The following is a 25954-nucleotide window of genomic DNA, read 5'->3' as shown; positions in this document are numbered from 1 at the left end:
TTTTACAATGGTCCTGGATATCATTATATATATCATCTAGTATTAAAAAAATGTGAATAAATGTACTTGAATGGAAACTAACACTAGAGCATGATTAGTGATATCCTTCAAGGTGGTTGGTGGATCTTCTTCATTTTTGTTCTCCTAAAGCTAGCCATGCCAGCTTTGTCCATTTTGTAATATCCCTTGGTCTCTCTTGGAAGTTGTTGAAAACTGTAGTAGTGTTGTGTATGGTCCTTCATGTGGCTTTCTTTTGAGAGTGTATCTGCAGGGAAATTAGCTTCCCTAAAGATATGTCTGCAATGGAAGCTTTCCATCTTGCTAATCAATAACTGCAGCTCAGTGAGATAGGTGTGAATATTCCATGGTGGTTTCATCTCTTGTTTGAGCCACTTGATCAGTAGCTCAGAGTCTACTTCCAGGGCTACCCTACTGTGGCCATGTTGTAGACACCATTGAATACCAATAAGAGCTGCTTGTACTTCAGCTTGGTTATTAGAACCAAAGCCTAGTGGAGATGCAAAGGCATATATCAGCACTCCATTATGGTCCCTAAGAATGCCCCCTGCCCCTATCTTTCCTGGATTGTTAAGGGCACTCCCATCTATGTTGAGCTTGATCATTGTAGGCTGTGGTTTAGTCCAACATACTTTTGGTCATTTCATATTATATAATTTTTTTATATAGGGTGGCGGGCCATTAAGGGACTACAAAAGACAGGTATATAAAAATAAATAACCCTATTGTTAAACATAGCAAATTGTCCCCACTAAAAATAAATAACCCTATTTTTATATACCTGCCTTTTGTAGCCCCCTAATGGCCCGCCACCCTATATAAAAAATTATATAATATGAAATGACCAAAATCCAAAAAGATACAACAGTCCCCACTACAATAATTTATACGTAAGCATTAGAACACTTGCTTGTACTAAATATAAATTGTTTATTGGTTAGGATTTATAATAAACAAGATTTGAAAATAGTGTTTTTGAGTACAGGGTCTATTGGAGATAAAATAATGTTGAATATGATGGAACCAAAGTGATTCTACTATCCTTAATTCAAGTCAAGGTCTTGGGTGATAGGAGGAATTCTAATGGACAACAACGTTTTCGCTTTAAATGGTCTAATATGGTACAAATCTGAATTAATTGAGCAAGTGAATTGAATACCAAATGGTTAAACTAAAAAATGAGCAGAAAGGAAACTTCTCAAGGGGCATAACATTTCCACAATCACAATAAGTAGTGACATGCAAAGAAATAGCCCCTCTAGCTCTAGTGGAAGGTAGTAAGTATGAAATCTGTGAAATTAGTAATTATGCTCGCCCAAATACCACAATTGTACAAAAAAAAACAGTTGTTCTAGTTAATTTGATCTGCATTTTGTATGTTGAACACATAGTATACTCTACTTCTCAGCATTAGTCAATGTTGTCATTGTTCATGCCCAGACATAGTCCGCCATAACTGCAAGAAATTGTTATCGGAACAAATTTCTGGACGTTTTCTCGTCTATAAGTCGCTTCTACGGTGAAGATTATACTGCATTTATATGTTACCACAACAACAGTCACCATTCCAGGCAGTTATTCCCAGAATAGAGTACTGATGAATGCTGTGTATATGATCCCGATAGAAGATGAAATTATTGCGAAACTCAGAAAGATGCTTGAGCAGTTAGGGAATAAACCAATATACAGTAGTGGAGAAGCCATGCAAGATGTGAATAACTTTAATCAGCAAATTATCCCAGAGATGGAAGAAATTTCAAAGTATTGGTCATAGTAGCCATGAACTTCGCGTCCAATCCACAAACGTGCAAATGCACTCCATTCAGATTATCATGTTCTTCATTTCAAGCTTTGAACAATCTCACTGGGAAGAAGAATTTCTGCTGCTCCTCTTGTATGCCTTAACAGTTAGTATTCCAGCAATAACATCACCTCTAGCCAATCAAGCATCATCGTCACTGGACTGAATCAATGATAATTTAAAGAAGTCAGTTAGATCCTTCTTCTATACTAAAATTATGGCATTTAATAGGTGACAATATGATATAAAGAACATAATTAGAAAATACTGATGATCCCTAAACCAGGAATACTTCATTTTTGGAAGATCTTTGTGTCGCTTGTCGTTGACTTCCAAACCAAACAAAAATTGTTCTCTATTGAGTTTATGCCCAAAAAATTCTTAATCAAACGGTTTAAGAAAGGTGTTACCTAATACTACCCAAATAACAGCTAATGCTATAAGTAATGCATCTGCGATACCTGATATTTGTGATACACTTCCATTTGAGGCCTTCCCTTAAAAATCCTTGTCCTCTTAGGCTGATCTTTACTAAGTACAATCTGATAAATAAAAAAAGTAGATATTTAACTGCCGCGAACTATCAAAAGAAGCTGAGGGAAATCCAAATCACCCAAGGTATTAGCGAAGTAAGGGTGTAGGTGGGATTCAAAAGAAATGCATTACAGTAGCTCCTGCAGAAATTTCAGGCAAACAAGCTTACAGCTGAGGAGTTAACAGAGGACAACCAGATATCTAATGAGGTAGCATGACAGAATCTAGCATCAATGAGCCGAGGACATTTCTCATCACAATAATGAATTCTGTTTTTGATGAAGACCACATTAATGAAAATAAACAAGAGAGAACCTGATCTATATTGGGGACAACCAGATATTAATGAGGTATTGCAAGACTGAATCTAGCATGCAATGATCTGGGGACGTTTCTCACCACATTAATGAAAATGAATAGATGAGAACCTGATATACAGGGTAAGGAGGGAACAGCATTTATGTTCTTCACATTTTTCTTCCCTGTTCAAGATCTCATGATATTGAATTACTGATGCAGGAACTCGTGAAGGCTTTTTTTAACATGACACAGTCAATCATAGATAGGGATGATCTGAAGAAAGGGGTTCACAGCATCAAACCTTGGTTTGCCAGTGCAATCCGAAAAATGTGGAAGTCTAGAAGGCTCCAAACTTTTTCTGTGATCCCACAAGACAGAGCATGATAAGCTTGCTTAGCAGCTTCTTGACGTTTTTCCAAAAGTTTTGCATCACTAAGAAGGTTGCTGAGAGCTTCAACAAGAATGTGTCCAGAAACCTGCCAGAACAAAGGACAACAAGGATCTCAAAGAGGGAGATAAAAAATCATATACAAAGCAAACCACAGTAAACACTTCAATATGCTGATCTTCAGACTTGAAAGTGCATATGCTTCTACAGCTAAATTAGAATATGAAATGTTAATCTCTTCCTGCTGCAGGCTCATCAGTACCAATTTATATAAACACTGTAGTTGGTTTATGTTTCTAGTAAAGATTGTACTGTTGAATATTAGAAGGTACAGTACCAATTTACATATCTGACATACTTCATATGGATACTTCACTATTACAGTACTATGCTATCTAAAACATTAAGAAAGTAAAGCTTTTTGGAGGGGGTTTACACTTTGATGTGGTATACCTGTGGATACATAGAAGTAAATGTTACCTTTCTCAAAAAAAATAAAAAAATTAAGAATGTCTGCAGAAGATAAGAACCTGGTTCATGAAACTTTTGTCGGTCAAAGGCTATTGACCTTTTCTTTATGAAGTAAGAAATTTCATAAAGGAATCTAGAAAGTGCAAATTCGTACAAAAGATAGTTAGCTCCAATACATTAGATGCGCACTCTAGAAGAAAGACAGGGAGCTAACGAATCCAAAATTTGCAGTCAAAGACTATTGACTTAAAGGTTGTTAAATTATAAGATCTTGAATAGTTTTATCTTCTTATTTCATTTTCAATCATTCAATAAGAGCTATTGAACAATAGACTTTCATTCTCAAAATGTCAAGTGTTATGTTGCTGTTCCATCTCATTTTTTTGGTTATATACTACGTTGAGTCTTCCTTTTCTCCAAAATAGGTTAGTTATCTGCCTTTCTCCAATTTAGGGTTTGTGTATGCAAGATTCAAGGAATCCTCTCATAACTGACATTGAAATTTGACACCATAAACAAAAGAGTCTATTGCACATGTTGAACTACCACTTCCTAAAATATTCATGCCATCCTTCCCTTCAAATAAAAAGCATCAATATCACAATGCACGCCAGCCGAGTGTGTATAGATCAAAATAAGTATCCACACCTGTAATACTGACAAAGGATTCGAGCGCTGCATCTGTGTCGCCATATGAGAGAAATGACCGATATAAGGACCTGGTAATTGAACCAATAGAAAAACTGATATAAATATACGTTATGCACCAGATGAGAATCAAACATGAAATTTTACTACAAATTAACCAGGCACTCCAAAAAAACAAGGGAAAGAAGCGTTGATCCCAGACTAGCTGCAGACTGGATCCAAGTTCTATCTAAAAGATGGGAACGGAAGTGACCAGTCAAAATAGCACAGCCTGCTGCAGCGGCTTCTGAAATATTATGACCAGCTAAACCTGGTAGAAATGAACCTCCAATCACAGCTATTGGTGTTAGTCTGTAAAACTTTTGTAATTCACCTACAGAGCAAAATAATAAGAAATATCAATGACTTCGTTAATACAGCTCTACAACAGGAAGCAAAACGGAAGTATTTCACCTGTTCAAATTTACTGTACCTAATGTCCTAATCTTCTAGCTTCTATAGGCAAATATCTGAATTTACATATAAGGAAATTGCTATATCATATATGGCGTGGATTGTGGCTCAACAAATAAGTTTAGTTCTTATGAAGGTATAGCTTCTTTAGGGATTAGATTTTCAACCTGCTCTCATGTGCAAGCTGGATCTTCTCTATAGGCGGAACACAAGGAAAATTTGCAAGAAAACTGAAACTTCTAGCTATTTGCACCTTGTTGAAGTATGTGGATCCACGTCATGTTAAAGGAAACAAGAAGAGAGAGAGAGAGAGATGAGATCATTAATTGGTATGCACCGCACCCTAGTCATTCTAGGCAATTTGACCCACAACTAGAACAAAGCATATTAACAACAAACTCTAAACTCTTTCTGATTTTCTCTTTAGTTATTCTTAGTTTGTTAGAATTCACCAAAAAAGTGTGATGGAGATCATTCGATTATTTCACCTACAGGATAATATTACCCACAAAATTTTTGAAAAGGAAATGGGATGGTAAAGCTTAAACAGATCTAGACTGAAAAGCTGAGCCAGCTAGCTTGAGGAATTTTCATAAGGCCAAAGAGGTTAACCTAATGTGTCAACCACATATATGTTTGTCCCTGGCATGAGCTTATCATGACGTGACCGTAATGCTACCCTTACTCCTGCTTTCTCCAATTCCTGCATAAGTTGAGGAAGACGACATAAATCCAGTCTTGATAGAGGAAGTAATATACAAGTTCCATATTATGAGAAAAAGGCCTCTTTTGACATCAATCCTAAGGACATTTTTAATGACAAGAAAGAGGTGAAATAGAAGGCTCATTATGAAATGTAAAACATGTGGTCACTGGTAGCTTTAAATGTATGTCAATTGTCAGATACTTTATGGGCTTGACTGCACTTTATGGAGACCTAGTCCTTTGGTTTTTTTGGAAACATTTTTGAGTTTAAATGTAGCTACAAATTGCCTGATCTTGATGGAATTTTTTCTACTATCTCTATGACCAACAGGCAACAATTATGCTTTTCTTTCTCAGTTCCAATGAGACCACAGAAGAGTTTCAATTTAATTATTCCCTATAGATGGAAAAAGCTACAGCCATCTGACAAGCCTTTCCTTAGCCATCCATCTCAAAGAGTATGACATCAGCTTTCCTAGCCTAATTTGAACCTCCTGGGCGATGGACATCCCTATTAGCAACTTGGGTTCATGATCCCTCTAAATCTTTTGATGTAAGGTCAAAACACATGCTTTTCTCAATTTAACTAACAAAATATGGCTGTTTTCAAGTATTATTATGTTCACTTGACAAATTTCTTGCTCTTATAATGCAATATCAGGAACCCATCCAACTCTTTCCTCCAGTGCTCACTGGGTAGACATGAGAATGAGGATGAATACGAGCTTAAAGAACAGATCAAGATCATTCAAGAGTTCTTTATACAGTTTGAGAAAGCACTTGAGCGTGATCATGGTTAAATAAACTTAATGATACAGTCAAGTTAACTTTCAAGAGAGAGAAGTTAGGGCAATTTGAGAAGGACAGAGATGGATTATGAATACAGTAAATAAATTCTAATAGGCTAGAACATGAATCATACCAAAGCAATTTGTTCTCCATGCTGAGGATGCCTGGGCACAATGATGGTAATGATATCCGGATGTATTTGCTTTAGTGCGTTGTGTACTCCTAACATAACTGCATATCGATGTTGTTACAAATTCAATCAGCAACACAAAGCAACTTTAGTAATATTCAAAGTCATCAGACCATGAGATACACTCCATTCACTGCGCTATATCCCAAGAGCAGAAGGCTGCTCACGTCATACGGGAAACCCCTCTTCCATTTCCCTTTCCACTTAGACAAACACTGATTACCATAAAACACACAATCAATACATGCATCTTTTAGAACAAAAAATTAGAGAAGTAGAACAAAGTTCCTTTTTTTTAATAAGTTGGAAGTGGATAAACATGCTTATGTTAAATTGAAAAGAAACAAAGTGCAGATGGCCTTAAACTTTGTTAACTGAAGTGGGAATTCAAGTTCAAGCTGAACCACTAATTTTTTTTTACCTTGAACCGTGATTGTATGACAAACAGACTTCGGAAGTTTCCTCTTCACTCAGTCCTAGATTCATTCAACCAAATAGCAGTCATAAATAGAGAGTTTCAGGGTCCAGTACCCTCTTAACCTCTCTTGAACAACTTACAGAAAATTGAAAGGGGGTTAAAAAGAAATGCATACACAGAACACAGTTTGTTCACACACATGCCTGCATGAACCCAAGCTCAAACTACTACCATGGTATAAAGTAACAGAAAAAAGGGGCCTTTATGACCCTCTTATCTAACACCCTTGCTTCAAGTTAGAGATTGTTTTCATTTCTTCACCTCCATGGAAAGTCTTTAATACACGGAAAGACATTATATATCAAAAGAAAATTACCTTTTTCTTCACCCTTATGAATAGAAGATGCCATCCAAACCTTTCTGTCCATAAGCTGTACCTGTAACTCTTTCAGCGCTCTTTGATCCTCTTCATTTGTGTCAATGTTCCCTACGGCTAAAGGGAAAAAGAACCAAGAAGTGAGAACAAAGAATACAAGCAATGTCTTCTCTCTGGTAAGCAGCGGTAAATGTAACAAATATTCCTGAACCTGAAAATAAAGAAGTCATCTGTGTATTTCTAAGGCACAAACAAGAAACAACTAATCATAGTAAACTAAAGGAATATATAAATGAATTTATTATGAGTGCTAGTAGTTCTATCGTATCATGCAAGCTAATAAGTCTTTCTTTTTGGCCATACCATACTTTAGGTCACCGCAAAAATTTATGACGAAGGGTGGACACTGCAGCAGTTGAAAGCGAATTGCCTGGGTAGTGCTCTTTATAGAAATAAAACCAGAAGTTTAAAGGTTAAATGATGTCTTTAAAATCCATAAACTTCAATATGAATATACGAGATACTTACCAGTGGAAGAATCAGCAAGAATTTAGAGAGCATTAATGATGTCAGAGAATTAACTAATGGCTGAGACCAACTGTCATAAGATTTTGCAGATATTCGAGCATTAAGCAATGCAAGTGCAATCTGAGTAGCATAATGGATGAGTGTAAGCAGAGTAACAAACATAATACACTAACATACAAGTGAATACAATGAGAATTAAAAAAGAAAAAGAACAAGATAGATGCTAAACCACAAAATAGGGTGTCTGGACAATAACAATGGTTAAACGAAATAGTGTTCTCGTGAAAAAATTAAGTGAAATTTGCATTAAGTCCTTAGCAGAAAATATAAGCCTTTAGTCAAGATACTAAAAGTTGCAATAACAGGCATCTCGCAGTTCAGAAGCTTTCAGAAAAGATGTTTACCTACCCTATTTTTTGCAGCACCTATAATCAGGTTTGGCCAGAGTTCACTTTCCATTAACATGATTGCACTTGGTTTCCAATAACGAAGGAAAGCATCAATGGCGCCAGGAGTGTCAACTGGAGAAAACTGGTAAATTTGTAAACATGTTAGAGACGCTCCTTCTCTATCTTCTAACTTTTGTAAGAAATCCATATACAAAGTATAAATCGCAAAGAGTAATTTTGGATTTTTTTTTTAAAAAAAGTAAAACAGTTTTATATGCGGAAATAGGCAGGTCAGAAGGAGAAATATTCAGAAGAAACATTTGAGCCAAAAAAAGAAATGCCACAACATCATAAGAACTCTGAAAAATAAGAGGGTGAGATTCACCCAGTGTGGTCAGAAGAAAGGGAAGGAGGAAACAAGCTAACAGCAAGGAAGAAGAGCTAGGGTGTGATCTCCTGTTCAGATTTCACTTGCAAAAGCCAAAATTGGAATAGAACACTTGAAAGGGAAGTTGGTGTCTTGTCAGATAACTCAACTTAGTGACCTCTATCAAGCAAAATGTAAATTGTGGATCAGTCTTAAGGAAATGGAACAAGTACCTGATAAATGACATTATTTGGAAGCTGGTGCTTTATTACCTCACTGTAAGGAAAAAAAAAAGAACTAGGTATTAAATATGAATTAGCTTTTCAGCAGGGCATGAAAAAAGATGAAAATAACACCTACACGAATCTGGCAGAAGTTGTTACATGACCAAATTGGAACATCCATATCGTAAACAAGTTAAAGTAAATAGCATACTCGAAAGCACAATTTATTTATTTTTTGCATTAACTGATCTAGGACATATCTTCTGTTTCTCATCACGAAGTAGTTGATTCTGACCACATTGTTTTGATCCAATAAGTTAGTTATGCCTTCCATTTCTATTGGGAACTAATAGGAATCTTGAACATAACTTGAATTCCGATACTATTAACAACTAAATGCACTCTTAAACAGGTCTTTCTTTTCCCGTGTCAACAATTAATACACTAAACTAGATTTTTAACATCAAGGATATCTTGTGTCATTATCTTTCCCTCATTATCACAGAACCACCTCTTTTCATATATTTCCCACAATACCTTCTATTTTATGCAGCAGAAAACTAAACTATGATTGCAAAATACTAATTTTTCTGGCCATTATCACATTACAAAATTTGTTATCACCAAACACTTGACGAAATAACGAAGGACGAAGATAAGAGTATTTGCAGACTTTGAATTAAAATTGAGACTCACAATGCTGACTTGGTGGTTGTGGTCATCAAAACAGTTACATCAGGCCTCCTCTCTATGCAGCTTTTGATAACAGGAATCGCACACATTCCTTCACCTAATTCCGCATTATAACAAACAAGTAAAATAACCAATAACAGTTTCAAACTAGGATGAAAAAGGAAAAAAGAAACAGTAATAAATAATACTATATTTGTCTCAATTTATGTGGCACACTTTCTTTTTTAGTCCGTTCGAAAAAGAATGTCATTGTTCTATAATTTGATATAATTTAACTTTAAAATTCATCTTTTACCCTTAATGAAATAATTCATTGCCACACAAGTGGCTAAGTTTGTTTTAGATCACAAATTTCAAGAGTCTTTCATAAGCGTGGTGCAAGATCAAGAAGATGTCACATAAACTGGGACAGCAGGAGTATAGATCAACAACTTGAACAACAATTGCACAATATACAATTGTATAAATTTCAAATACCTACACAATAACAGGAAAATGTGTGTGTGAATGTGGGGTGGATTGGGGGGGGAGGGTTTATATCTACACATACACACAATAATACTAATAATAATATGTGTATGTATATATCACTCACTAATTCTGATATGCATACATTATGAGTCTCTCTCTCTCTCTCTCTCTCTACTTGTGCGCCTAGAGTAACACTATGTTTGGATGGTTGTTACCTAGTATTGTCTTTTAATGAATACAATATTTGGATTGATTGTATCATTTTCTGTCGTTACATAATGTCACACGTCAATAAGATAAATCATACCAGAAAAGCACGGCATTGAGTAGAGCTACTATAAAGAAAAAAAGTAGAATAAAAGATAAAATAGGATTATTAACAATACATCATACCAAATTGTTTGTTACATTAAAACAGACTTTTTATCGTTACGTAATAAATGATTAACCAAAGATACAATAAAAATAAAATTTAAGTAAAAATTAAAATAAATATTGTATTTAAACAAACAACAAAATACAATAGGTAACAACCATTCAAACAAGAACAAGGTGTAAGAGTGTAATCTATAAAAATGGTTAAAAAAATGGAAGGGAGGAGAGTTACCAAGGGAGACAGCGTGGAACCAGAAGAGAGGGCCAGGGGGGCGAGAGAGAGAAGGGAGTCCGAGACGCTCGCGCCAGCGGAGAGGATGTTCCAAGCCGCGGAATTTGCGCCACCGGAGGTGAAGCTGAATCAGCGGCGATAATCCATACGTTAGGGCTCTATAAATTTTGTAAATCAGCTCACCTCTCTCCATCGCCATTTACCCAAGTCTTATTCTTCGTCTTGCTGCTTAGACAAGTGTTGTACTGCTCAACTGTGAGTAATTTTGTGAGAGAGGGGGGAAATTACCATTAATTACTAATGATGAATGTTACAATCTACGTACTACAATACTACTTTTTTTCTACTCCTTTTCTTTCAAAAGTAGTGTGCAAGTGGTTGTCCACTTGATCATTTTTCTATTGTAAGTGGAGCCCTTAATAAAGGAAACTACAAAAAAGATCTTAGAGCTAGCTGTCTCAATCATCCACACTGTTCATTTGATTAGTTTTCTCTCACTTATTATCTTAAAAATATATTTTGGCTATAAATATAGCTTAAAGTTGCAATGGTAATATGGAGATACAAAAAGAAGCAAAAGACATACACGGCAAAACTCTTCTGGTCCTTTTGTTTTTTTTATTCTCTTCGCATTAATTTGCTAAGCTAATTTATTTTATAACACGTTATCAGCACAAGTCTCCATCACTTTGAGCTATATTTTTAAGAAGATAACAAAAGGGGTAAGAATTTTATTTTCTTAAAATGTCTAATATTTCTAAACTTGAATTTGTTACTCTTGACATATCTCGAAAAGGTTATCTATCATGGGCACTAGATGCCGAAATACATCTAGAAACGATGGATCTGGCAAACACCATCAAAGATGACAATACGGCATCTAGTCAAAGATGTAGAGGTATGGGGCACTAGTCACAGACCTGCCGGTCATCAAAACGTCTGGATCAGCTATATCAGGCATCCTTGAAGAGGGAAGAAACTTGTTAAGTTTTAAAGATATCCGCAGAAATGGATTTCATGTTGAGACACTAAATGAAATTAATACTGAATACCTTGGTATAACCAAGAGTGTCTCATGCCAGAAATATATTTTGAAAAAATTACCAACTTTGTCGTCTGACATATATTATGCAAAAATTAGTGCAATTGAAGCACATATGATCGTAAACCAGAAGTTTACTGATCTAAATACATTTGTGTTATGGCATGATCGAATAGGTCATTCTGGATCAATAATGATGAGACAAATTCTTAAAAATTCAACTGGACATCCGTTAAAGAACCAGAAGATTCTTACAAATGGTGAATTTTCATGTGCTACTTGTTATCAAGGCAAATTAATTGTTAGACCATCGACCCTGAAGGTTGGCATCGAATCTCCTGACTTTTTAGAGCGTATACATAAAGATATATGTGGACTTATTCATCCATCTAATGGATTATTTAGTTATTTTATGGTCCTAATAGAGACATCATCTAGATGGTCTCATGTGTGCCTCTTATCATCTCACAACATGACGTTTGCGAAGTTGTTAGCACAAATAATAAGATTAAGGGCGCAATTCTCAGATTATCCAATTAAGGTCATTCGCCTTGATAATGCTGGAGAATTTACACCCCAAGGTTTTGATGATTATTGCTTATCAATTAGGATAAAAATTGAATATTTTGTTGCTTATGTTCATACTCAAAATGGTCTTGCAGAGTCATTTATTAAGCGCCTATAATTGATAGTCAGACTTCTACTAATGAAAACAAAATTGTTAATTACTGTTTTGGGTTATGCTATCTTACATGCAGCAACACTTATACGTCTCAGACCGACACATTATAATAAATATTCTCCACCACAATTAGTATTTGGTCATGAGCCAAATATAGCCCATCTACGAATTTTTAGTTGTGTGGTATACGTGCCTGTAGCACCACCACAACGTACAAAGATAGGCCCTCAACGAAGGTTGGGCATCTATGTTGGGTTTGACTCACCCTCCATAATTCGATACCTTGAACCATTGATTGGAGACTTATTCACTGCTCGAATTGCAGATTATCGGTTTGATAAAATAATATTTCCGCCATTAAGGGGAAAGAAAAAGAAACCCGCAAGAAAAATTGCATGAAAATTTTTATCACTATTTCATTTTTATCCACGTACCCGCATATGTGAGCAGGAGGTCCAGGAGATCATCCACTTACATAAAATAGCAAATCAAATGTCAGATACATTTACTGATTTGAAACGGATAACTGAGTCACATATCCCTACAGTGAATGCGCCTATCCAAATTGATGTTCCAAAAGGACCATCTACTAGTATCATAGCTTCTGAATTTCAAACACGTCTGAAGCGTGGTAGACCATTGGGTTCAAAGGATAAAAATCCTAAAAAGAGAAGCGTGAGGAATAATAAAGATGATACTACACAAGAACCTTCTGAAGAAGGTCAAAATTTGAGTAATTCTGATATTTCTGAAGAAATCAGTGAACCCGAGAATCAAGTGAATGAAGAACTTTCAATAAGTTCTACCGGTGATGAGATAAATTTAGATCAATCGAAAATTACGATAGATAATATTTTTGCATATAATGCTGCACTTAACCTCATGCAAGATAGTGAAAGTCTTGAGCCTAAATCCATCGAAGAATGTCGACGTAGATGTGATTGGCTAAAATGGCAAAAGACAATTCAATCAGAATTAGACTCACTTGCTAAACGTGAAGTTTTTGGACCTGTAGTCCAAACCCCTAAAGGTGTAAAACCAGTTGGCTATAAATAGATTTTTGTACGAAAACGAAATGAGAGAAATGAAATTGTAAGATACAAGGCACGCCATATTACAAGGATTCTCTCAAGGACCCGGGGTCAACTATGAAGAAACATATTCACTTGTTATGAATATAATAACTTTATCTCATCAGTTTAGCTGTACATAAAAATTTTGAAATACATCTAATGGATGTAGTTACAGCTTGCCTTTATAGTTCACTTGATAATGAAATTTACATGAAAAATTCAGAAGGATTAAAATTGTCTGAAGCATGTACTAAGTCTCGGGAGATGTACTCAATGAAACTGCAAAGATCATTATATAGTCTGAAACAATCAGGGCGTATGTGGTATAATCACCTTAGTGAGTACTTGATAAATAAAGATTATATAAATAATATCATTTGTCCATGTGTTTTTATTAAGAAAACGAAATCAGAGTTTATTATACTCGTCGTTTATATTGATAACATAAATCTCATTGAAACTCCTGAAGAGGTCCAAAAGGAGATTGAATATCTAAAGAAAGAATTTGAGATGAAAGATCATGGAAAGACAAAACTTTGTCTAGGTCTGCAAATTGAACATTTAGCAAACGGGGTCTTTGTCCACCAATCTACCTACACTGAGCAAATCTTAAAACAATTTTACATGGACAAAGCACATCCATTAAGTACTTTAATGGTTGTTCGATCACTTGAAGTGGAAAAAGGTTCGTTTCGACCTCTAGAAGAGAATGAAGAACTTTTTGGTCTTAAAGTATCATATCTCAGTGCAATTGGTGCACTTATGTATCTTGCTAACGCAACCAGACCTGATATAACATTTTCTGTTAATTTGCTGACAAAGTATAGTTCATCCCCAACACGAAGGCATTGAAACAGTATCAAACATATCTTGCGATACCTAAAAGGTACCATTGATATGCGTTTGTTTTATACTAACAAAAATTGTGCAGACCTTATTGGTTATGCAGATACAGGTTATTTATCAGACCCACATAAAGCTCGATCTCAGATAGCTGTCTATTTACACACGGAGAATCTGCTATATCATGGCGATCTACAAAGCAGTCTATTGTTACTACTTCTTCAAATCATGCTGAAATATTAGCAATTCATAAAGCAAGTAGAGAATATATGTGGTTGAGATCAATGATACAGTTCATTAAAGAAAGATGCAGCCTGGAAAATGATATCAAAGTATCCACAGTTATATTCGAAGACAATGCCGCATGCATAGCTCAATTGAAAGGTGGCTTCATAAAAGGAGACAGAACGAAACATATTTCACCAAATTATTCTTCACACATGATCTCCAGAAGAATAGTGATATTGATGTACAACAAGTTCGTTTTAGTGATAATCTTGCAGATTTATTCACAAAAGCATTATCAACATCAACTTTTGAGAAGCTAAGATATAAGATTGTAATGCGTCGTCTCCAAAATATCAAATGAAGATTTCATCAAGGGGAGTAAAATACGCGCTGCACTCTTGTTTCCTTAACCAAGATTTTGTCCTACTAAATTTTCCTGGTAAGATTTTTAACGAGGCAGCAATCAAGACGTATTACAAGATGTGTGTACTCTTTTCCTTCACTAGGCTTTTTCCCACTGAGTTTTTCCTAGTAAGATTTTAATGAGACACAACATCTATGGGTGTTCAGGATAACTATGAATATTGTTTATAGTAAGGTTTTAACTAGACACATTTCACGTGGATATCCAAGGGGAGTGTTAAAGGGTAAGTGTGCAAGTGGTTATCCACTTGATCATTTTTCTATTGTAGTGGAGCCCACTGCCCATTTGATTAGTTTTCTCCCATTTGTTATTTCAATCTTTTCTTTGGCTATAAATATAGCCCAAAGTTGTAATGCTAAAATGGAGATACAAAAAGAAGCAAAAGACATACACGGCAAAACTCTTCTGCTCCTACTATTTTTTTTATTCTCTCCGCATTAATTTGCTAAGCTAGTTTATTTTATAACAAATCACTCTTTCTTTCTTTTTTTGCCACACTTTGTTTGGATGGTTGCTAGTTATTATTTTATAATGTATTGTATTGTATTGTTTCAATGAATACAATGTTTGGATGTATAGATTGTATCGTTCTTCATCATTACATAAAATCACACATCCATCATTCGAATGATAAAACTTACAAAAAAAATAGGGTACAAGATAGAGTTACTATGAAAAGGTAGGGTAAGAGAGGAAATATAATTATTAAGTAATAAATAAAGATAAAATGAAAAAAAAATATTAAGGTAACGATGCAAACACACCAAATCATTCGTTACATAAAATGGATCTTTTCGTCGTTACCTAGCGATGGATTTAAACAATACGATACAATAGAATTTAATTAACAATCAAAACAAACATTGTATTTAAACTAATAATACAATACAATACAACGGATAACAACCATCCAAACAAGATGTTAAATTTTAATTTGTTGCTGCGATACATAATTTTTAATTTAGGACTATAAAATTAAAAATTATTTTTTATTTTCTTAAACTTCATACCAAATTAAACTAGATCATTTTTTGAAAACGAAAAAAGTACCATCTGGAAGAGTCTTAGAAGCATGTGGTCGTTAACATGTTGCTTCCTAGATAAGGGTAATTTGGTAGTTTACTTTATAATTTTTTATATATTTTTTCTGCTTTAATTTATTTCTCTTACTTTTCTTTTTAGTTTGTTATGTATTTAAAGATTTGGTAAATAATACAAAAATTTTAATAATTAATAATTTAAAATATTTAAATAGACATAAAAATTTTGACTCTCGAAATTCTATTGGTGCCACGTAAATGGGACGGAAGAATTAATATATATTATTTTAAAATTGCATAAAAAGTAATGATACTATATATTACAATAATTAACGAGTTAAAATATTTAAAAAATATGTAAAAAAATAGTTAATGTTTGAAATTCTTTTTGTGTCACATAAATTGGGACAAAAAAACTAATATATTTTGTGTAAACTCTAACTGTCATATTATTGTTGGAAAACCTACTATTTTCAACACTTATAATAGTGTATTACTCCCTATATTTCATATTTAGTGAATTTGTGAGGCAATATATATTTATTAAAAAAAAATTTAAGACATAATTTAAACTATATTTTTTACTATTACCCTTTTATGAACTCATAAATACTCCCTCCGTCCCTTTTTAATTGTCATGTTGCGCTTTTCGAAAGTCAATTTGACTAATTTTCAAAGCTAAATTGGATATTACATTAGTTCGATAATTTTAAATAAAAAGTTTAGATTTTCAAAAATTATGTGAGAAGTACTATTAATTGCCATTCTTTTCATATCAATATGATGAAAAAATACATCTTAAAATATTAGTCAAAGTTTATATCGTTTTGACTCAAAAAAAGGAAATTGTGACAACTAAAAAGAACGGAGAGAATATAACTTTATAAGTAATGCAATTTATCTCCTAGAAAATAGAAAACTTCATATTTAAACATTTATCTTGAACTTTGAACAACTCAATCATTTTAAACAAAGAAAAAATTACAAAAAATCATTTAATATAAAATAGGGAAGTACAATATAGATAACGAAGTTTAGAAGGAGGACAAACTAATAGAGTCATAAACTAACGAGCTAATTAACATCCTTTATAGATGGATCAATCCAATAGCTATTTTCAACATGATGTTAAGTAAAAACTTCACCTTTTGCAAATTGTTACTGTTTGTTCTTTTTTGTCAGTTGAACCTCTTAAATGCATAATCAAACCTTATGTTTTAGACTCTCATAGTTAGAGCCTTGTAGCATAAAATCTTCAACTTTGGTGTCTGAGGCAGAACCTCAATCACCAAATTACAGACATAACATTTCCAAACGCCCACACAGTTATAAAAGCATCGGTGATGAAACGACTTAATGTAAACATGATTTAAAAAATAACTATATAAAAACTCTTTAACTAATACTACTAATCTCTCCACAAAATATATCTAATAAAATAAGTAACCAAACATTACAAAACCAATTCTTTAATTAATACTACTAATCTTATCTAATAAGAGAACTAAAAAAACATTACAAAACCAAGTCATCAAAATTAGGTATAGGAAACCTCAAAATTGCACCAATTCCAGTCATCTGAGCAAGTCTTTGTCCTTCTACTTCATTAAACTGTATCACTTTCCCACCAGCTTCATGCACTGATTTCTTCAATTCCGAATACTTTTTCCTCAATTTAATATCCTTGTTTTCCAGTATTTCATCGGTGATTAAAAGCGTTTCAATTGCCAGCAAGTCATGTGCATATTCAACACTTTTAGAACCATAACATACCTTATCACATTTGGTTACCACCATATTCATGAAATCTTCAAGCACCTTCGTGTTAATTTCACTCTTCGTCGGGCTCTTCATCACGTTCATCACCACTTTATCGCTCAAAATATCATTTACATTACTCTTGTTCACCATGAAAATTTGCGATTTGTTGCTCTCGATGGATTTTATCTTCCATCTCTGAGCCTCAAGCAACATGTAAGCTCGAAAGTCATTCTTGATATAGTTGTTGCTCGCGATCACCACATAAGGTATGACATCCATATTTATATGTTTTCTGAACGAAAAGAATAAATCATCGAAAAATTTCTCTGAATTCGAGCTGTTTTTGAAGGGTTTTTCGCATCGTATAGTTGTACAATGAGTAGCAGCAGTTACCGAGTTATTATCAATCAATAAAATTTCCGTTACTGCTAGATCATACGTCGTACCGTTTTGACCCGATCCGTACATCAAGATCTTAATTGTTTCTTTGTCCCATCGTTTCTTGCTCAAATTAAACTCTTTCTTCGTTTCCAATTCCAAAGTCTGAAATTTTTCTGATGTAGTTATCTTGCCACGAACACGAATGATTGAATAGTCTTTCTCGTAATCAACAGCTGCGACTTTGATTTCAAGCTCGAGTTGAACCTAGAATTATTCTTCTTGTTCATCGAATTTGAACAAAATTGTATTTTCCGAGTGGTGGAAGTAGAAGCAACGTCGCCATTGGCGATAAGATTGAACAAAACCCATAAATCATCTAGTTTTTCTGGGATGATTGTGATTTTGCCGGTTGATTTGGGACTAATTTTTCACCTGAAAGCTTTGTTATGCATCTTTATATAGTGTTTGATTTTTACGTTTACCTTTCTATCGTGGGACTAGAATTATTCATAGTTGTCCTCTTTTGTTTAGAATTATGATTCCTTTTTTTTCTTAGGATTTTCTAGTAACACAAGTTTTCCTGTAATTTCCCCTTTTCAATTCCTTATTTGTTTGCCGCGTGTTTCAGTCCAGTTCCACAAAGGATTCAACAAGAAAAAGGTAAGGTTTCACTCCTTTTTCTGCTTTCTTTATTTGCTGCGTTTATGTCTTCAGTAGCGTTGGAGGTTTAGTTGTTCAAACTAAATTCCTATTGAAGAGGGATTCCAACAAATAGGAGGACCTAATTTACATGTGTTGTGACCAACTCCAACAAGGAATGATATAATTTATAAGGTGGTAAGGTCTTCATCATATTATCAATGACCTATTTTTCTCTTCCACTAAATATGAATGGGCTAATAAGTTACTTTTCATAGATTGACTCGGAGCAAGTAGTTTCTTTATGTACTGATCAACGCTAAATGGATCGCTTAATGGCAAACTCAATGCAAAGTGGGGTCAGAGGAAGGTACCAAATCTTTAACAGCCTTTATGAGGTAGAGAACTTGTCGTCGGTTAATCCTTTATAACCCTTTAAAAGAAAAATCATGATCGAAAATGTTAGAGTAGCCAAAGCTATTGTACTTTTTAATTTTATGAAGTGGAAAACTCTGTTTTTTGTTATTAATAGACTAGAAAGGGGAAAAAGAATAACTGAAACCAAGCCTGTAAAGTTGTGTGCTTGCCAATGTTCAAAATCCAAGGGATATTTTCAATCGCTATGCAAAGAAAGGATAATAAATCATCTATACTTTTGATTGAGAAGGGCATAGCCTTGAGCTTTGTCTATATGTTATAATAAATAATGACACATCACTCGATTGGAGGGTTACAGATTCAAGTCTTAAAAATAGTCTTTGAAAAAAATGTAAGGTAAGATTGCGTATAATAGGTCTTTGTAGTTGGTCCCTTTCTTGAATTCTATGCATAACGAAAGTTTTAGTACATCGGACTGCTCAATAATTTTGAACCTTAAAGATTTGCCGGAACTTAAAGAGCCTTCCAGATAGCATTTGTGAATTAAAATGTCTTGAGACACTTAACATCTCAGGCTGCTCAAACATTGAATTTTTACCAACAGAGCTGGATAAATTGACATCACTAAAGGAACTTTATGCTGATGGGATCTCTATGATCAATTTGGGGGCCCAAACATGGTATTCATTTTTATGGTCTTGGGGCTGGAAAAGTAGATTTTAAAAAGAAAAATTATTTGAATATTTTTTAAAAATTAATTACTGATTTTAGCGATATTTTTTATTTATTATCATTTATAGCAATACATAACAATATTATGATAAATCTACACTTATATTAAAAGTGAATTATGCATACAATATAAATGTATTATAAGTGTTTTAAAATATATATTATGTTTGTATAGTAAGAAAATGACATAATGTATTATAAGTCTATTAAAATATGTGATAAATATATTATCCATCTATAAAACTTATATTATATATGTTTTATAAATAGTTCTCTGCAATATGTATTAAAACTGTATTATAAGTGTTCAGTAATTATTTTTTTTATTGCTATAAAGAAAAAATATTTTTTTAATATTGTATATTTATGTAAGTTTCCGTTTTAAAACAAAGAAGAAAAAACAACCTCAAGCAATCATCGACTTGTCCTTTCCCTTTCCCTTCCAGAAGAACTTCAATTTATGTGGATAATAGAGAACCACGCCTGATCATTGTTCCCCATGAATTGAATACTTCTAAACATATCAGCATCATTCTAGAAGATTGATGGACTTCTTTTTGCTAATTTATTATTTTAATTTTTTTAGCTTCTCGGGACTATGATTAATTCGAATTTATGTTGCATAAAATTCGTTTAAGGAGAGTACTTTTTAAACATAAATTTTTTTATATTCAGAGTTCGAATCTTAAACCTCTGAAATAGTAATGATCTTTTATCGTTAAACTAAAATAAGTGTTCACAACTAAATTTAATTAAGGGAACAAAAATCATATGAAAGAGTTTGAATGGTGGATGATAATTAGATTGATGATCCAATTAAATATAAGAATATAGATTTGCCATAAGCTCAAATTTGTAAATTAAATGAATAGTAGTACTTTTAGTCTTTAGTTGAAGCAAATGGATTAAATTGAATTATTCAGTTAATTAAAAGTTTAATGTGTTTAATTAAATATTGTAAAAATTAAAATAAGAATTTATCAGGAATTGAGGGATCAAAAATATTATTAACCCTTTAAGGAAAGAAAAAGATCTTTACTTGATTTTGAACAACGAAGCAAGTACGCATTAGTATATATATGTGAAAATCTCAAAGAAGATACGTGTAATATTTCGTTGACTATTTTTTTGATTTCTCGACATTCACATTAAAGCTTTAATTAATTCGAATTCAGGTGGCTATTTTTTTATATATTCAAAGTTCGATCTCAAAATCATAATTTAAGAATGAAACAATCCTATTCATCCTATCATAACATTTGTCGGTCAACGATTTCTATGAATTAATTAATATCTTATCAAAGGATTTACTTCAACATAGGCCATGTTTAACATTAGTTACATAGCAATCGACGAAAGCGACTTGCTCACGATTTGCTTTTAATAGAAGAAGTTCGAGTCCTTTTGCTATTTGTAGAAGAAAAGAAAAATCAGCCAATAGACAATTAACTTTTTTTTATTAATGATCTGTCCAATAATTATTCATTTTTTTATATTGAATAATTTAAAACCTGTTATTTTATTCTTATTAAAAAGTTTCAATAGTCATACAAATATTATGATTCATTTAAGATCATAAACTTTTCATGTTTTTCATTTTTTTAAAGAAAACTTCATGATGAATCAAATTATATCACTGAAATAAAAGTAGTATTGATATGATCTAAAAAAATGGATTTAAAATGAAGAAATTTTAGTGCTTATCTAATTTTATCATATCATTGTTAGGTGCTAGTGGAGATATACCGATTTGCAACATTTTGCCATCATTTTTTAATGAATAGTGATCTCAATTATTTTAAGTACTGTTTGTTATTTTGTGAGATAAATATTAGGAAATGGCTAAAGTTTTTGTGGACATAATTTATCATTGACTTTTCATTAACGAAGCATTGACAATGTTAAACACTCAAACTAACAATGATAATACAAGCAACGAGTTCAAAGGCCATATCTAATTGACAGAGACATTAATATATATTATATAGCTTAGAGAGCCCAGCCGCCCCATGGAACTCAAAATTTGATCTTTATAGGTTCTAAATTTTAGGATGACATTACTAGTAATTGAGTTTTGAATTTAATTATTATACATATTTAATGAATTTTTTAATATAAACACATGATTTAAATATAATAAATATGCATATTAATAAAAAATGCTAAATTTTTTATCATCATTAGTTAATTGTCATTTGATCCAATGACGATATAGATTTTAGGAGCATTTATAAATAGTGGCGGAATCATGATTTTCAATAAGAGGATTCAAAATCTAAAAAAAGTAGATACATGAATTAGTCGAAGGGGGGTTCGACATCTACTATTTATACATAAATAAATTATTTTCACCGTGTATAAATAGTATAATTTTTCGCCGAAGGGAGGTTGCCACCATGTGGCTCCGCCCTGTTTACAAAGAGTACTAAAATACAATTGTCAGTGGTAATTGTCGATTTGTTTTAAAAAAAAATATATTTAGCGATAATTAAGTTATTGTAGTTTATTGGGCGTTGACGCTAAAGATTTGGTGCAGTGGCGGCCTCTAGCTCCTCCAATTCGGTACGCATTTGAACTATTTTTGTTTTGCCAACAGTTCAAATGGGAAGCAATATAACATTATAAATAAGAGCTTCCATCCCATAATTTACAGCAAACCAATAAGTCACCAAAAAAAAAGATGGAATGGGAATGGAGCTATCTGTTTTTTTCTTCAATCATCTTGTTACCAGCTTTCATCCTATTATTTTTTTCTCGGAAAAAGACTACTAAAAGTTCTTACAAATTCCCTCCAGGACCACCTGGATTACCATTTTTTGGTAACATGTTTGAACTAGGAACAGAGCCATACAAAAATATGTCAGTTCTAAAACAGAAATATGGCCCTGTTTTGTGGTTAAAACTTGGAACATCCAACAGTATGGTTGTTCAAACAGCTCAAGCTGCTGAAGAACTATTCAAGAACCATGATATTTCCTTTGCGGATCGATTCATACCTGATGTAAATCAGGTACACAGTTACTATCAAGGGTCCTTGGCTTTAGGCAGATATGGCTCCTTTTGGCGTTTTCAAAGGCGGATATGTACTGTTGAAATGTTTGTACACAAAAAGATCAGTGAAACAGTGCCAGTAAGGCGAAAATGTGTGGATAATATGTTAATGTGGATAGAGAAAGCAGCGAATTATGCTGAAAAGGGAAGTGGGATTGAAGTAACACGTTTTGTGTTCCTTGCGTCGTTTAATATGCTGGGGAATTTGATTCTGTCGAAAGACCTGGCTGATCCAGAATCAGAGGAGGCCTCGGAGTTCTTCAGTGCCATGAAGGGAATCATGGAGTGGACAGGTATTGCTAATGTTTCTGACATATTTCCATTTCTTAGGAAGTTCGATTTACAAAATTTGAGGAAGAAGATGACGCGAGACATGGGGAAGGCCATGGAGATCATTTCTATGTTTCTCAAGGAACGCGAGGAAGAACGAAAGAAAGGTATGGAGAAGGAGAGAGATTTCTTGGATGTTTTGCTTGAATTTGAGGGCACTGGAAAAGATGAACCAGCTAAATTATCAGAACATGAGATCAAAATATTCGTGCTGGTAAGTTTTTTTTTTTTTAAAAAAATCTCTAGACTTCTCGTTTCAACATTAATAATTTCATTTCAATTAGTCGTATTTCAATCAATAATTTATATACTAAATGGATTACACATATCAGGAATTGTTTTTAGCTGGTACAGAGACGACGAGCAGCAGCGTAGAATGGGCACTGACAGAGCTTTTGCGCCATCCACAAGCAATGGCCAAAGTGAAAACAGAGATATCAAAAGTAATTGGAGTAAACAGCAAGTTTGAAGAAATAGACATTGACAATCTCCCTTATATGCAAGCTGTAATAAAGGAAACACTTCGCTTACATCCTTCTCTCCCTTTCTTGATCCCAAGAGAGACAATTCAAGACACCAAGTTCATGGGGTACGACGTACCAAAATACACTCAAGTCTTGGTAAACACTTGGGCGATTGGAAGAGATCCTGAATGCTGGGACGAACCTATGAGTTTCAAGCCCGAGAGGTTTCTTGGCTCGAAAATAGACGTGAAGGGTCAGCATTATGGGCTAATTCCATTTGGTGCTGGACGAAGAATGTGCGTTGGCTTGCCTTTAGGCAATCGAATGATGCATTTTGCTCTGGGATCGTTGCTTCACGAATTCGATTGGGAGCTTCCTGATGGTGTCTCTCCTAAATCTATCAATATGGATGAAAGCTTGGGAGTAACAGCTAGAAAACGCAACTCTTTGAAAGTGATACCAAAAAAGGCTTGAGAATTCATCAATCTAATCTAGCCAACAAGTATTTGTCTTTATAATTATGTATTTTTGCATATTTTCCTTATAGTAAGTATCTGTAGTGCTAACTGGAGTTTCTGTTAGTACAAAATCATAGATGTAGATCTTTGTTAAATAAGATTGTAATTTGGAGGAATCCGATGTGGATGATAAAGTAATAAATAATCAATTTCTTGAAGCAATTTTATTTTTTTTGACACAGATTCTACAAGACTCCTAATACTATTAACATGTACATAATCGTTGGTCATGTTAATATTTAGGCATAATACAAAAATAGGACCTTAAATTTCGCTTCAAATTTTAAATTGGACTTTGAACTTTCATAGTACATAAGTAGACACTTTAACTATTTCACGCTTAAACAAAAAAATACTGAAATCCTACCTGACAAAACGCTTGTAAGGCACTCAATTTGCGCGCATTCGGAGTAAAATTGGAGGCCAACAACAGTAAAAAAAAAAGTTGAATTGACACTTTTGCCCTTAATGAATCCCTTTTATATATATCGTTTATTTATTCAAATCAAAATCCCATTTTTTCCTCTTCTTTCTAATTTTATACTCAAGCTTTTTTTGCTCTCTTTTTTTCACCATTTTTGATCTTTTTAAATGAAAATAGCTTCTAATTTTTTTTGTCATTGTGGAAAAAAAGCTATAATAAAGATGACCTATATGACCAAAGCTATAAGAAGGAACGAATTTACAATTATGGTCTCAAAAAGATTCTACAATCTATCAATAATAAACTTTCAAAAGAAAAAAATTAATCATACATGGATTAAATTGATGAAGAAGAAAAGGCAAACATCCAAGAATATCAATTGAAAGCACAAATCTTGGACAAATTTTCCTTTGATTTGCGAAGAAATTATAGTTAGGGTTTGCAATTTTGAGAAAATAGTGAGTGAAAAAGTAAAAATATTTCTAAGTCTTTTACGCTACCCTTACCCTTGTATATAATTCTATTTTATTTTTAAATTTTAAAATCTACGTGTAAATTAGTTGGCAGCCATTGAATGGCTAATAAATCCACGTCACAACGTTTGCCTTACACGCGTTTAGGCTGTAGGCGTCGAGTGTTTTTCGTTTAAGCGTGGGATAGTTAAGTGCCTACTTGTGCACTATGAAAGTTCAAGGTCCAACTTAAAATTTAAAGCCAAGTTTAAAGTCCTATTTATGTATTATGCCTAATGTTTAACTCTCAAAAAAATCATCTAAACAATTGACATATTTCAGTATATTTCAGTCATCTTCTTTTTCTACGTAAATCATGATTAAGAAGACGAAGTAATGAAGGTCATAGAGTATTAAACGAAAACAGTAATTCAACACAAATGACTGTATCTTACGATAACATATTTGTGTAATCTCACAAAGTAGGGAAATTATTGTATCTTTTATTTATAACTTATATATGGGAAAGGGTGTGATATACTCCTTAACTTTGCTATTTAAAGCCCTTGTTAGGAAAGTGGTTCATATATATCTCTATTGTTACACAAATAACTCATATATACCATTTTCCTCTAATGAAAATGAAAAAAAAAATTATTTTAAATTAATTTTTGTTATTTTTTATTAAAAATAATAGTTCATGTAGGGGTATATTTGATCCTTCTCACATGTTTTTTTTTTTTTTACTTTTTTTAATTCAACGACTAATTTGAATTTATTATTTGATGATCAAATTTATTTTTTTCACTTATTTTCTTATAAAAGTTATCATAGAAGCCCCAATTTTTTTTATAGTTATAAAAACTAAATTACAATATAGCCGCAAGAAAATTAGTTTAATTTTTTTTTCTCTTCTTTCGTTCACACTTTTTTTTCTTATTTTTATACTAAAGATTAAAGAAAAAAATAAAATAAGAATACGAAACTCAAATAATAAGAACCAAAGTCAAAAAATAATTTATGCGTGAAAATGATTAAATACATGATTTTTTAAAAAAAAATTGAAAAATTAATTTAAAGTTAATTTTTGTCACTTTCATAAAGGTAAGGTGTATGTGAGCC

General features: G+C 33.1%; 3 protein-coding genes across 7 annotated transcripts; 1 reads left to right on the top strand and 2 right to left on the bottom strand.

The window, feature by feature from the left end:
- Nucleotides 1-1281: 1281 nt before the first annotated feature.
- LOC129876174 (probable 3-deoxy-D-manno-octulosonic acid transferase, mitochondrial) lies at nt 1282-10702 on the bottom strand. 5 transcript variants are annotated; one of them, XM_055951520.1, is made up of 14 exons: nt 10371-10682; nt 9296-9389; nt 8609-8651; nt 8028-8150; nt 7620-7739; nt 7455-7533; nt 7092-7208; nt 6241-6338; nt 5226-5316; nt 4414-4533; nt 4161-4231; nt 2955-3129; nt 2281-2361; nt 1282-1981 (listed from the first exon to the last, which is right to left on the bottom strand). In XM_055951520.1, exons 1-13 carry the CDS (start codon nt 10567-10569, stop codon nt 2351-2353), a joined length of 1341 nt encoding a protein of 446 aa, XP_055807495.1. In that variant the 5' UTR covers nt 10570-10682; the 3' UTR covers nt 1282-1981; nt 2281-2350. The 5 variants fall into 5 exon arrangements, with proteins under 5 accessions (XP_055807495.1, XP_055807499.1, XP_055807498.1 ...); XM_055951523.1 differs by lacking the exons at nt 8609-8651; nt 9296-9389; nt 10371-10682 and having other exon boundaries at nt 1283-1981; nt 8024-8112; XM_055951522.1 differs by lacking the exons at nt 1282-1981; nt 2281-2361; nt 2955-3129; ... (1 more) ...; nt 4414-4533; nt 5226-5316 and adding exons at nt 6411-6512; nt 6719-6773 and having other exon boundaries at nt 6254-6338; nt 10371-10702.
- Nucleotides 10703-17217: 6515 nt separating this feature from the next.
- On the bottom strand, nt 17218-17742 carry LOC129876880 (protein PELOTA 1-like). Its single transcript, XM_055952357.1, has one exon. It carries the CDS (start codon nt 17740-17742, stop codon nt 17218-17220), a length of 525 nt encoding a protein of 174 aa, XP_055808332.1.
- A 4418-nt stretch (nt 17743-22160) lies between these two features.
- On the top strand, nt 22161-24118 carry LOC129876194 (cytochrome P450 76A2-like). Its single transcript, XM_055951551.1, has 2 exons — nt 22161-23188; nt 23307-24118. The coding sequence occupies exons 1-2, from the start codon at nt 22274-22276 to the stop codon at nt 23910-23912; spliced, it is 1521 nt and encodes a 506-aa protein (XP_055807526.1). The 5' UTR covers nt 22161-22273; the 3' UTR covers nt 23913-24118.
- The last annotated feature ends 1836 nt before the right edge of the window (nt 24119-25954 follow it).

This window comes from Solanum dulcamara, chromosome 12 (assembly GCF_947179165.1).
Source record: "Solanum dulcamara chromosome 12, daSolDulc1.2, whole genome shotgun sequence".
NCBI classification, from domain to species: Eukaryota; Viridiplantae; Streptophyta; class Magnoliopsida; order Solanales; family Solanaceae; genus Solanum; species Solanum dulcamara.
The sequence above is the reverse complement of the archived record's forward strand: the minus strand, read 5'-3'. Positions and strand labels throughout refer to the sequence as shown.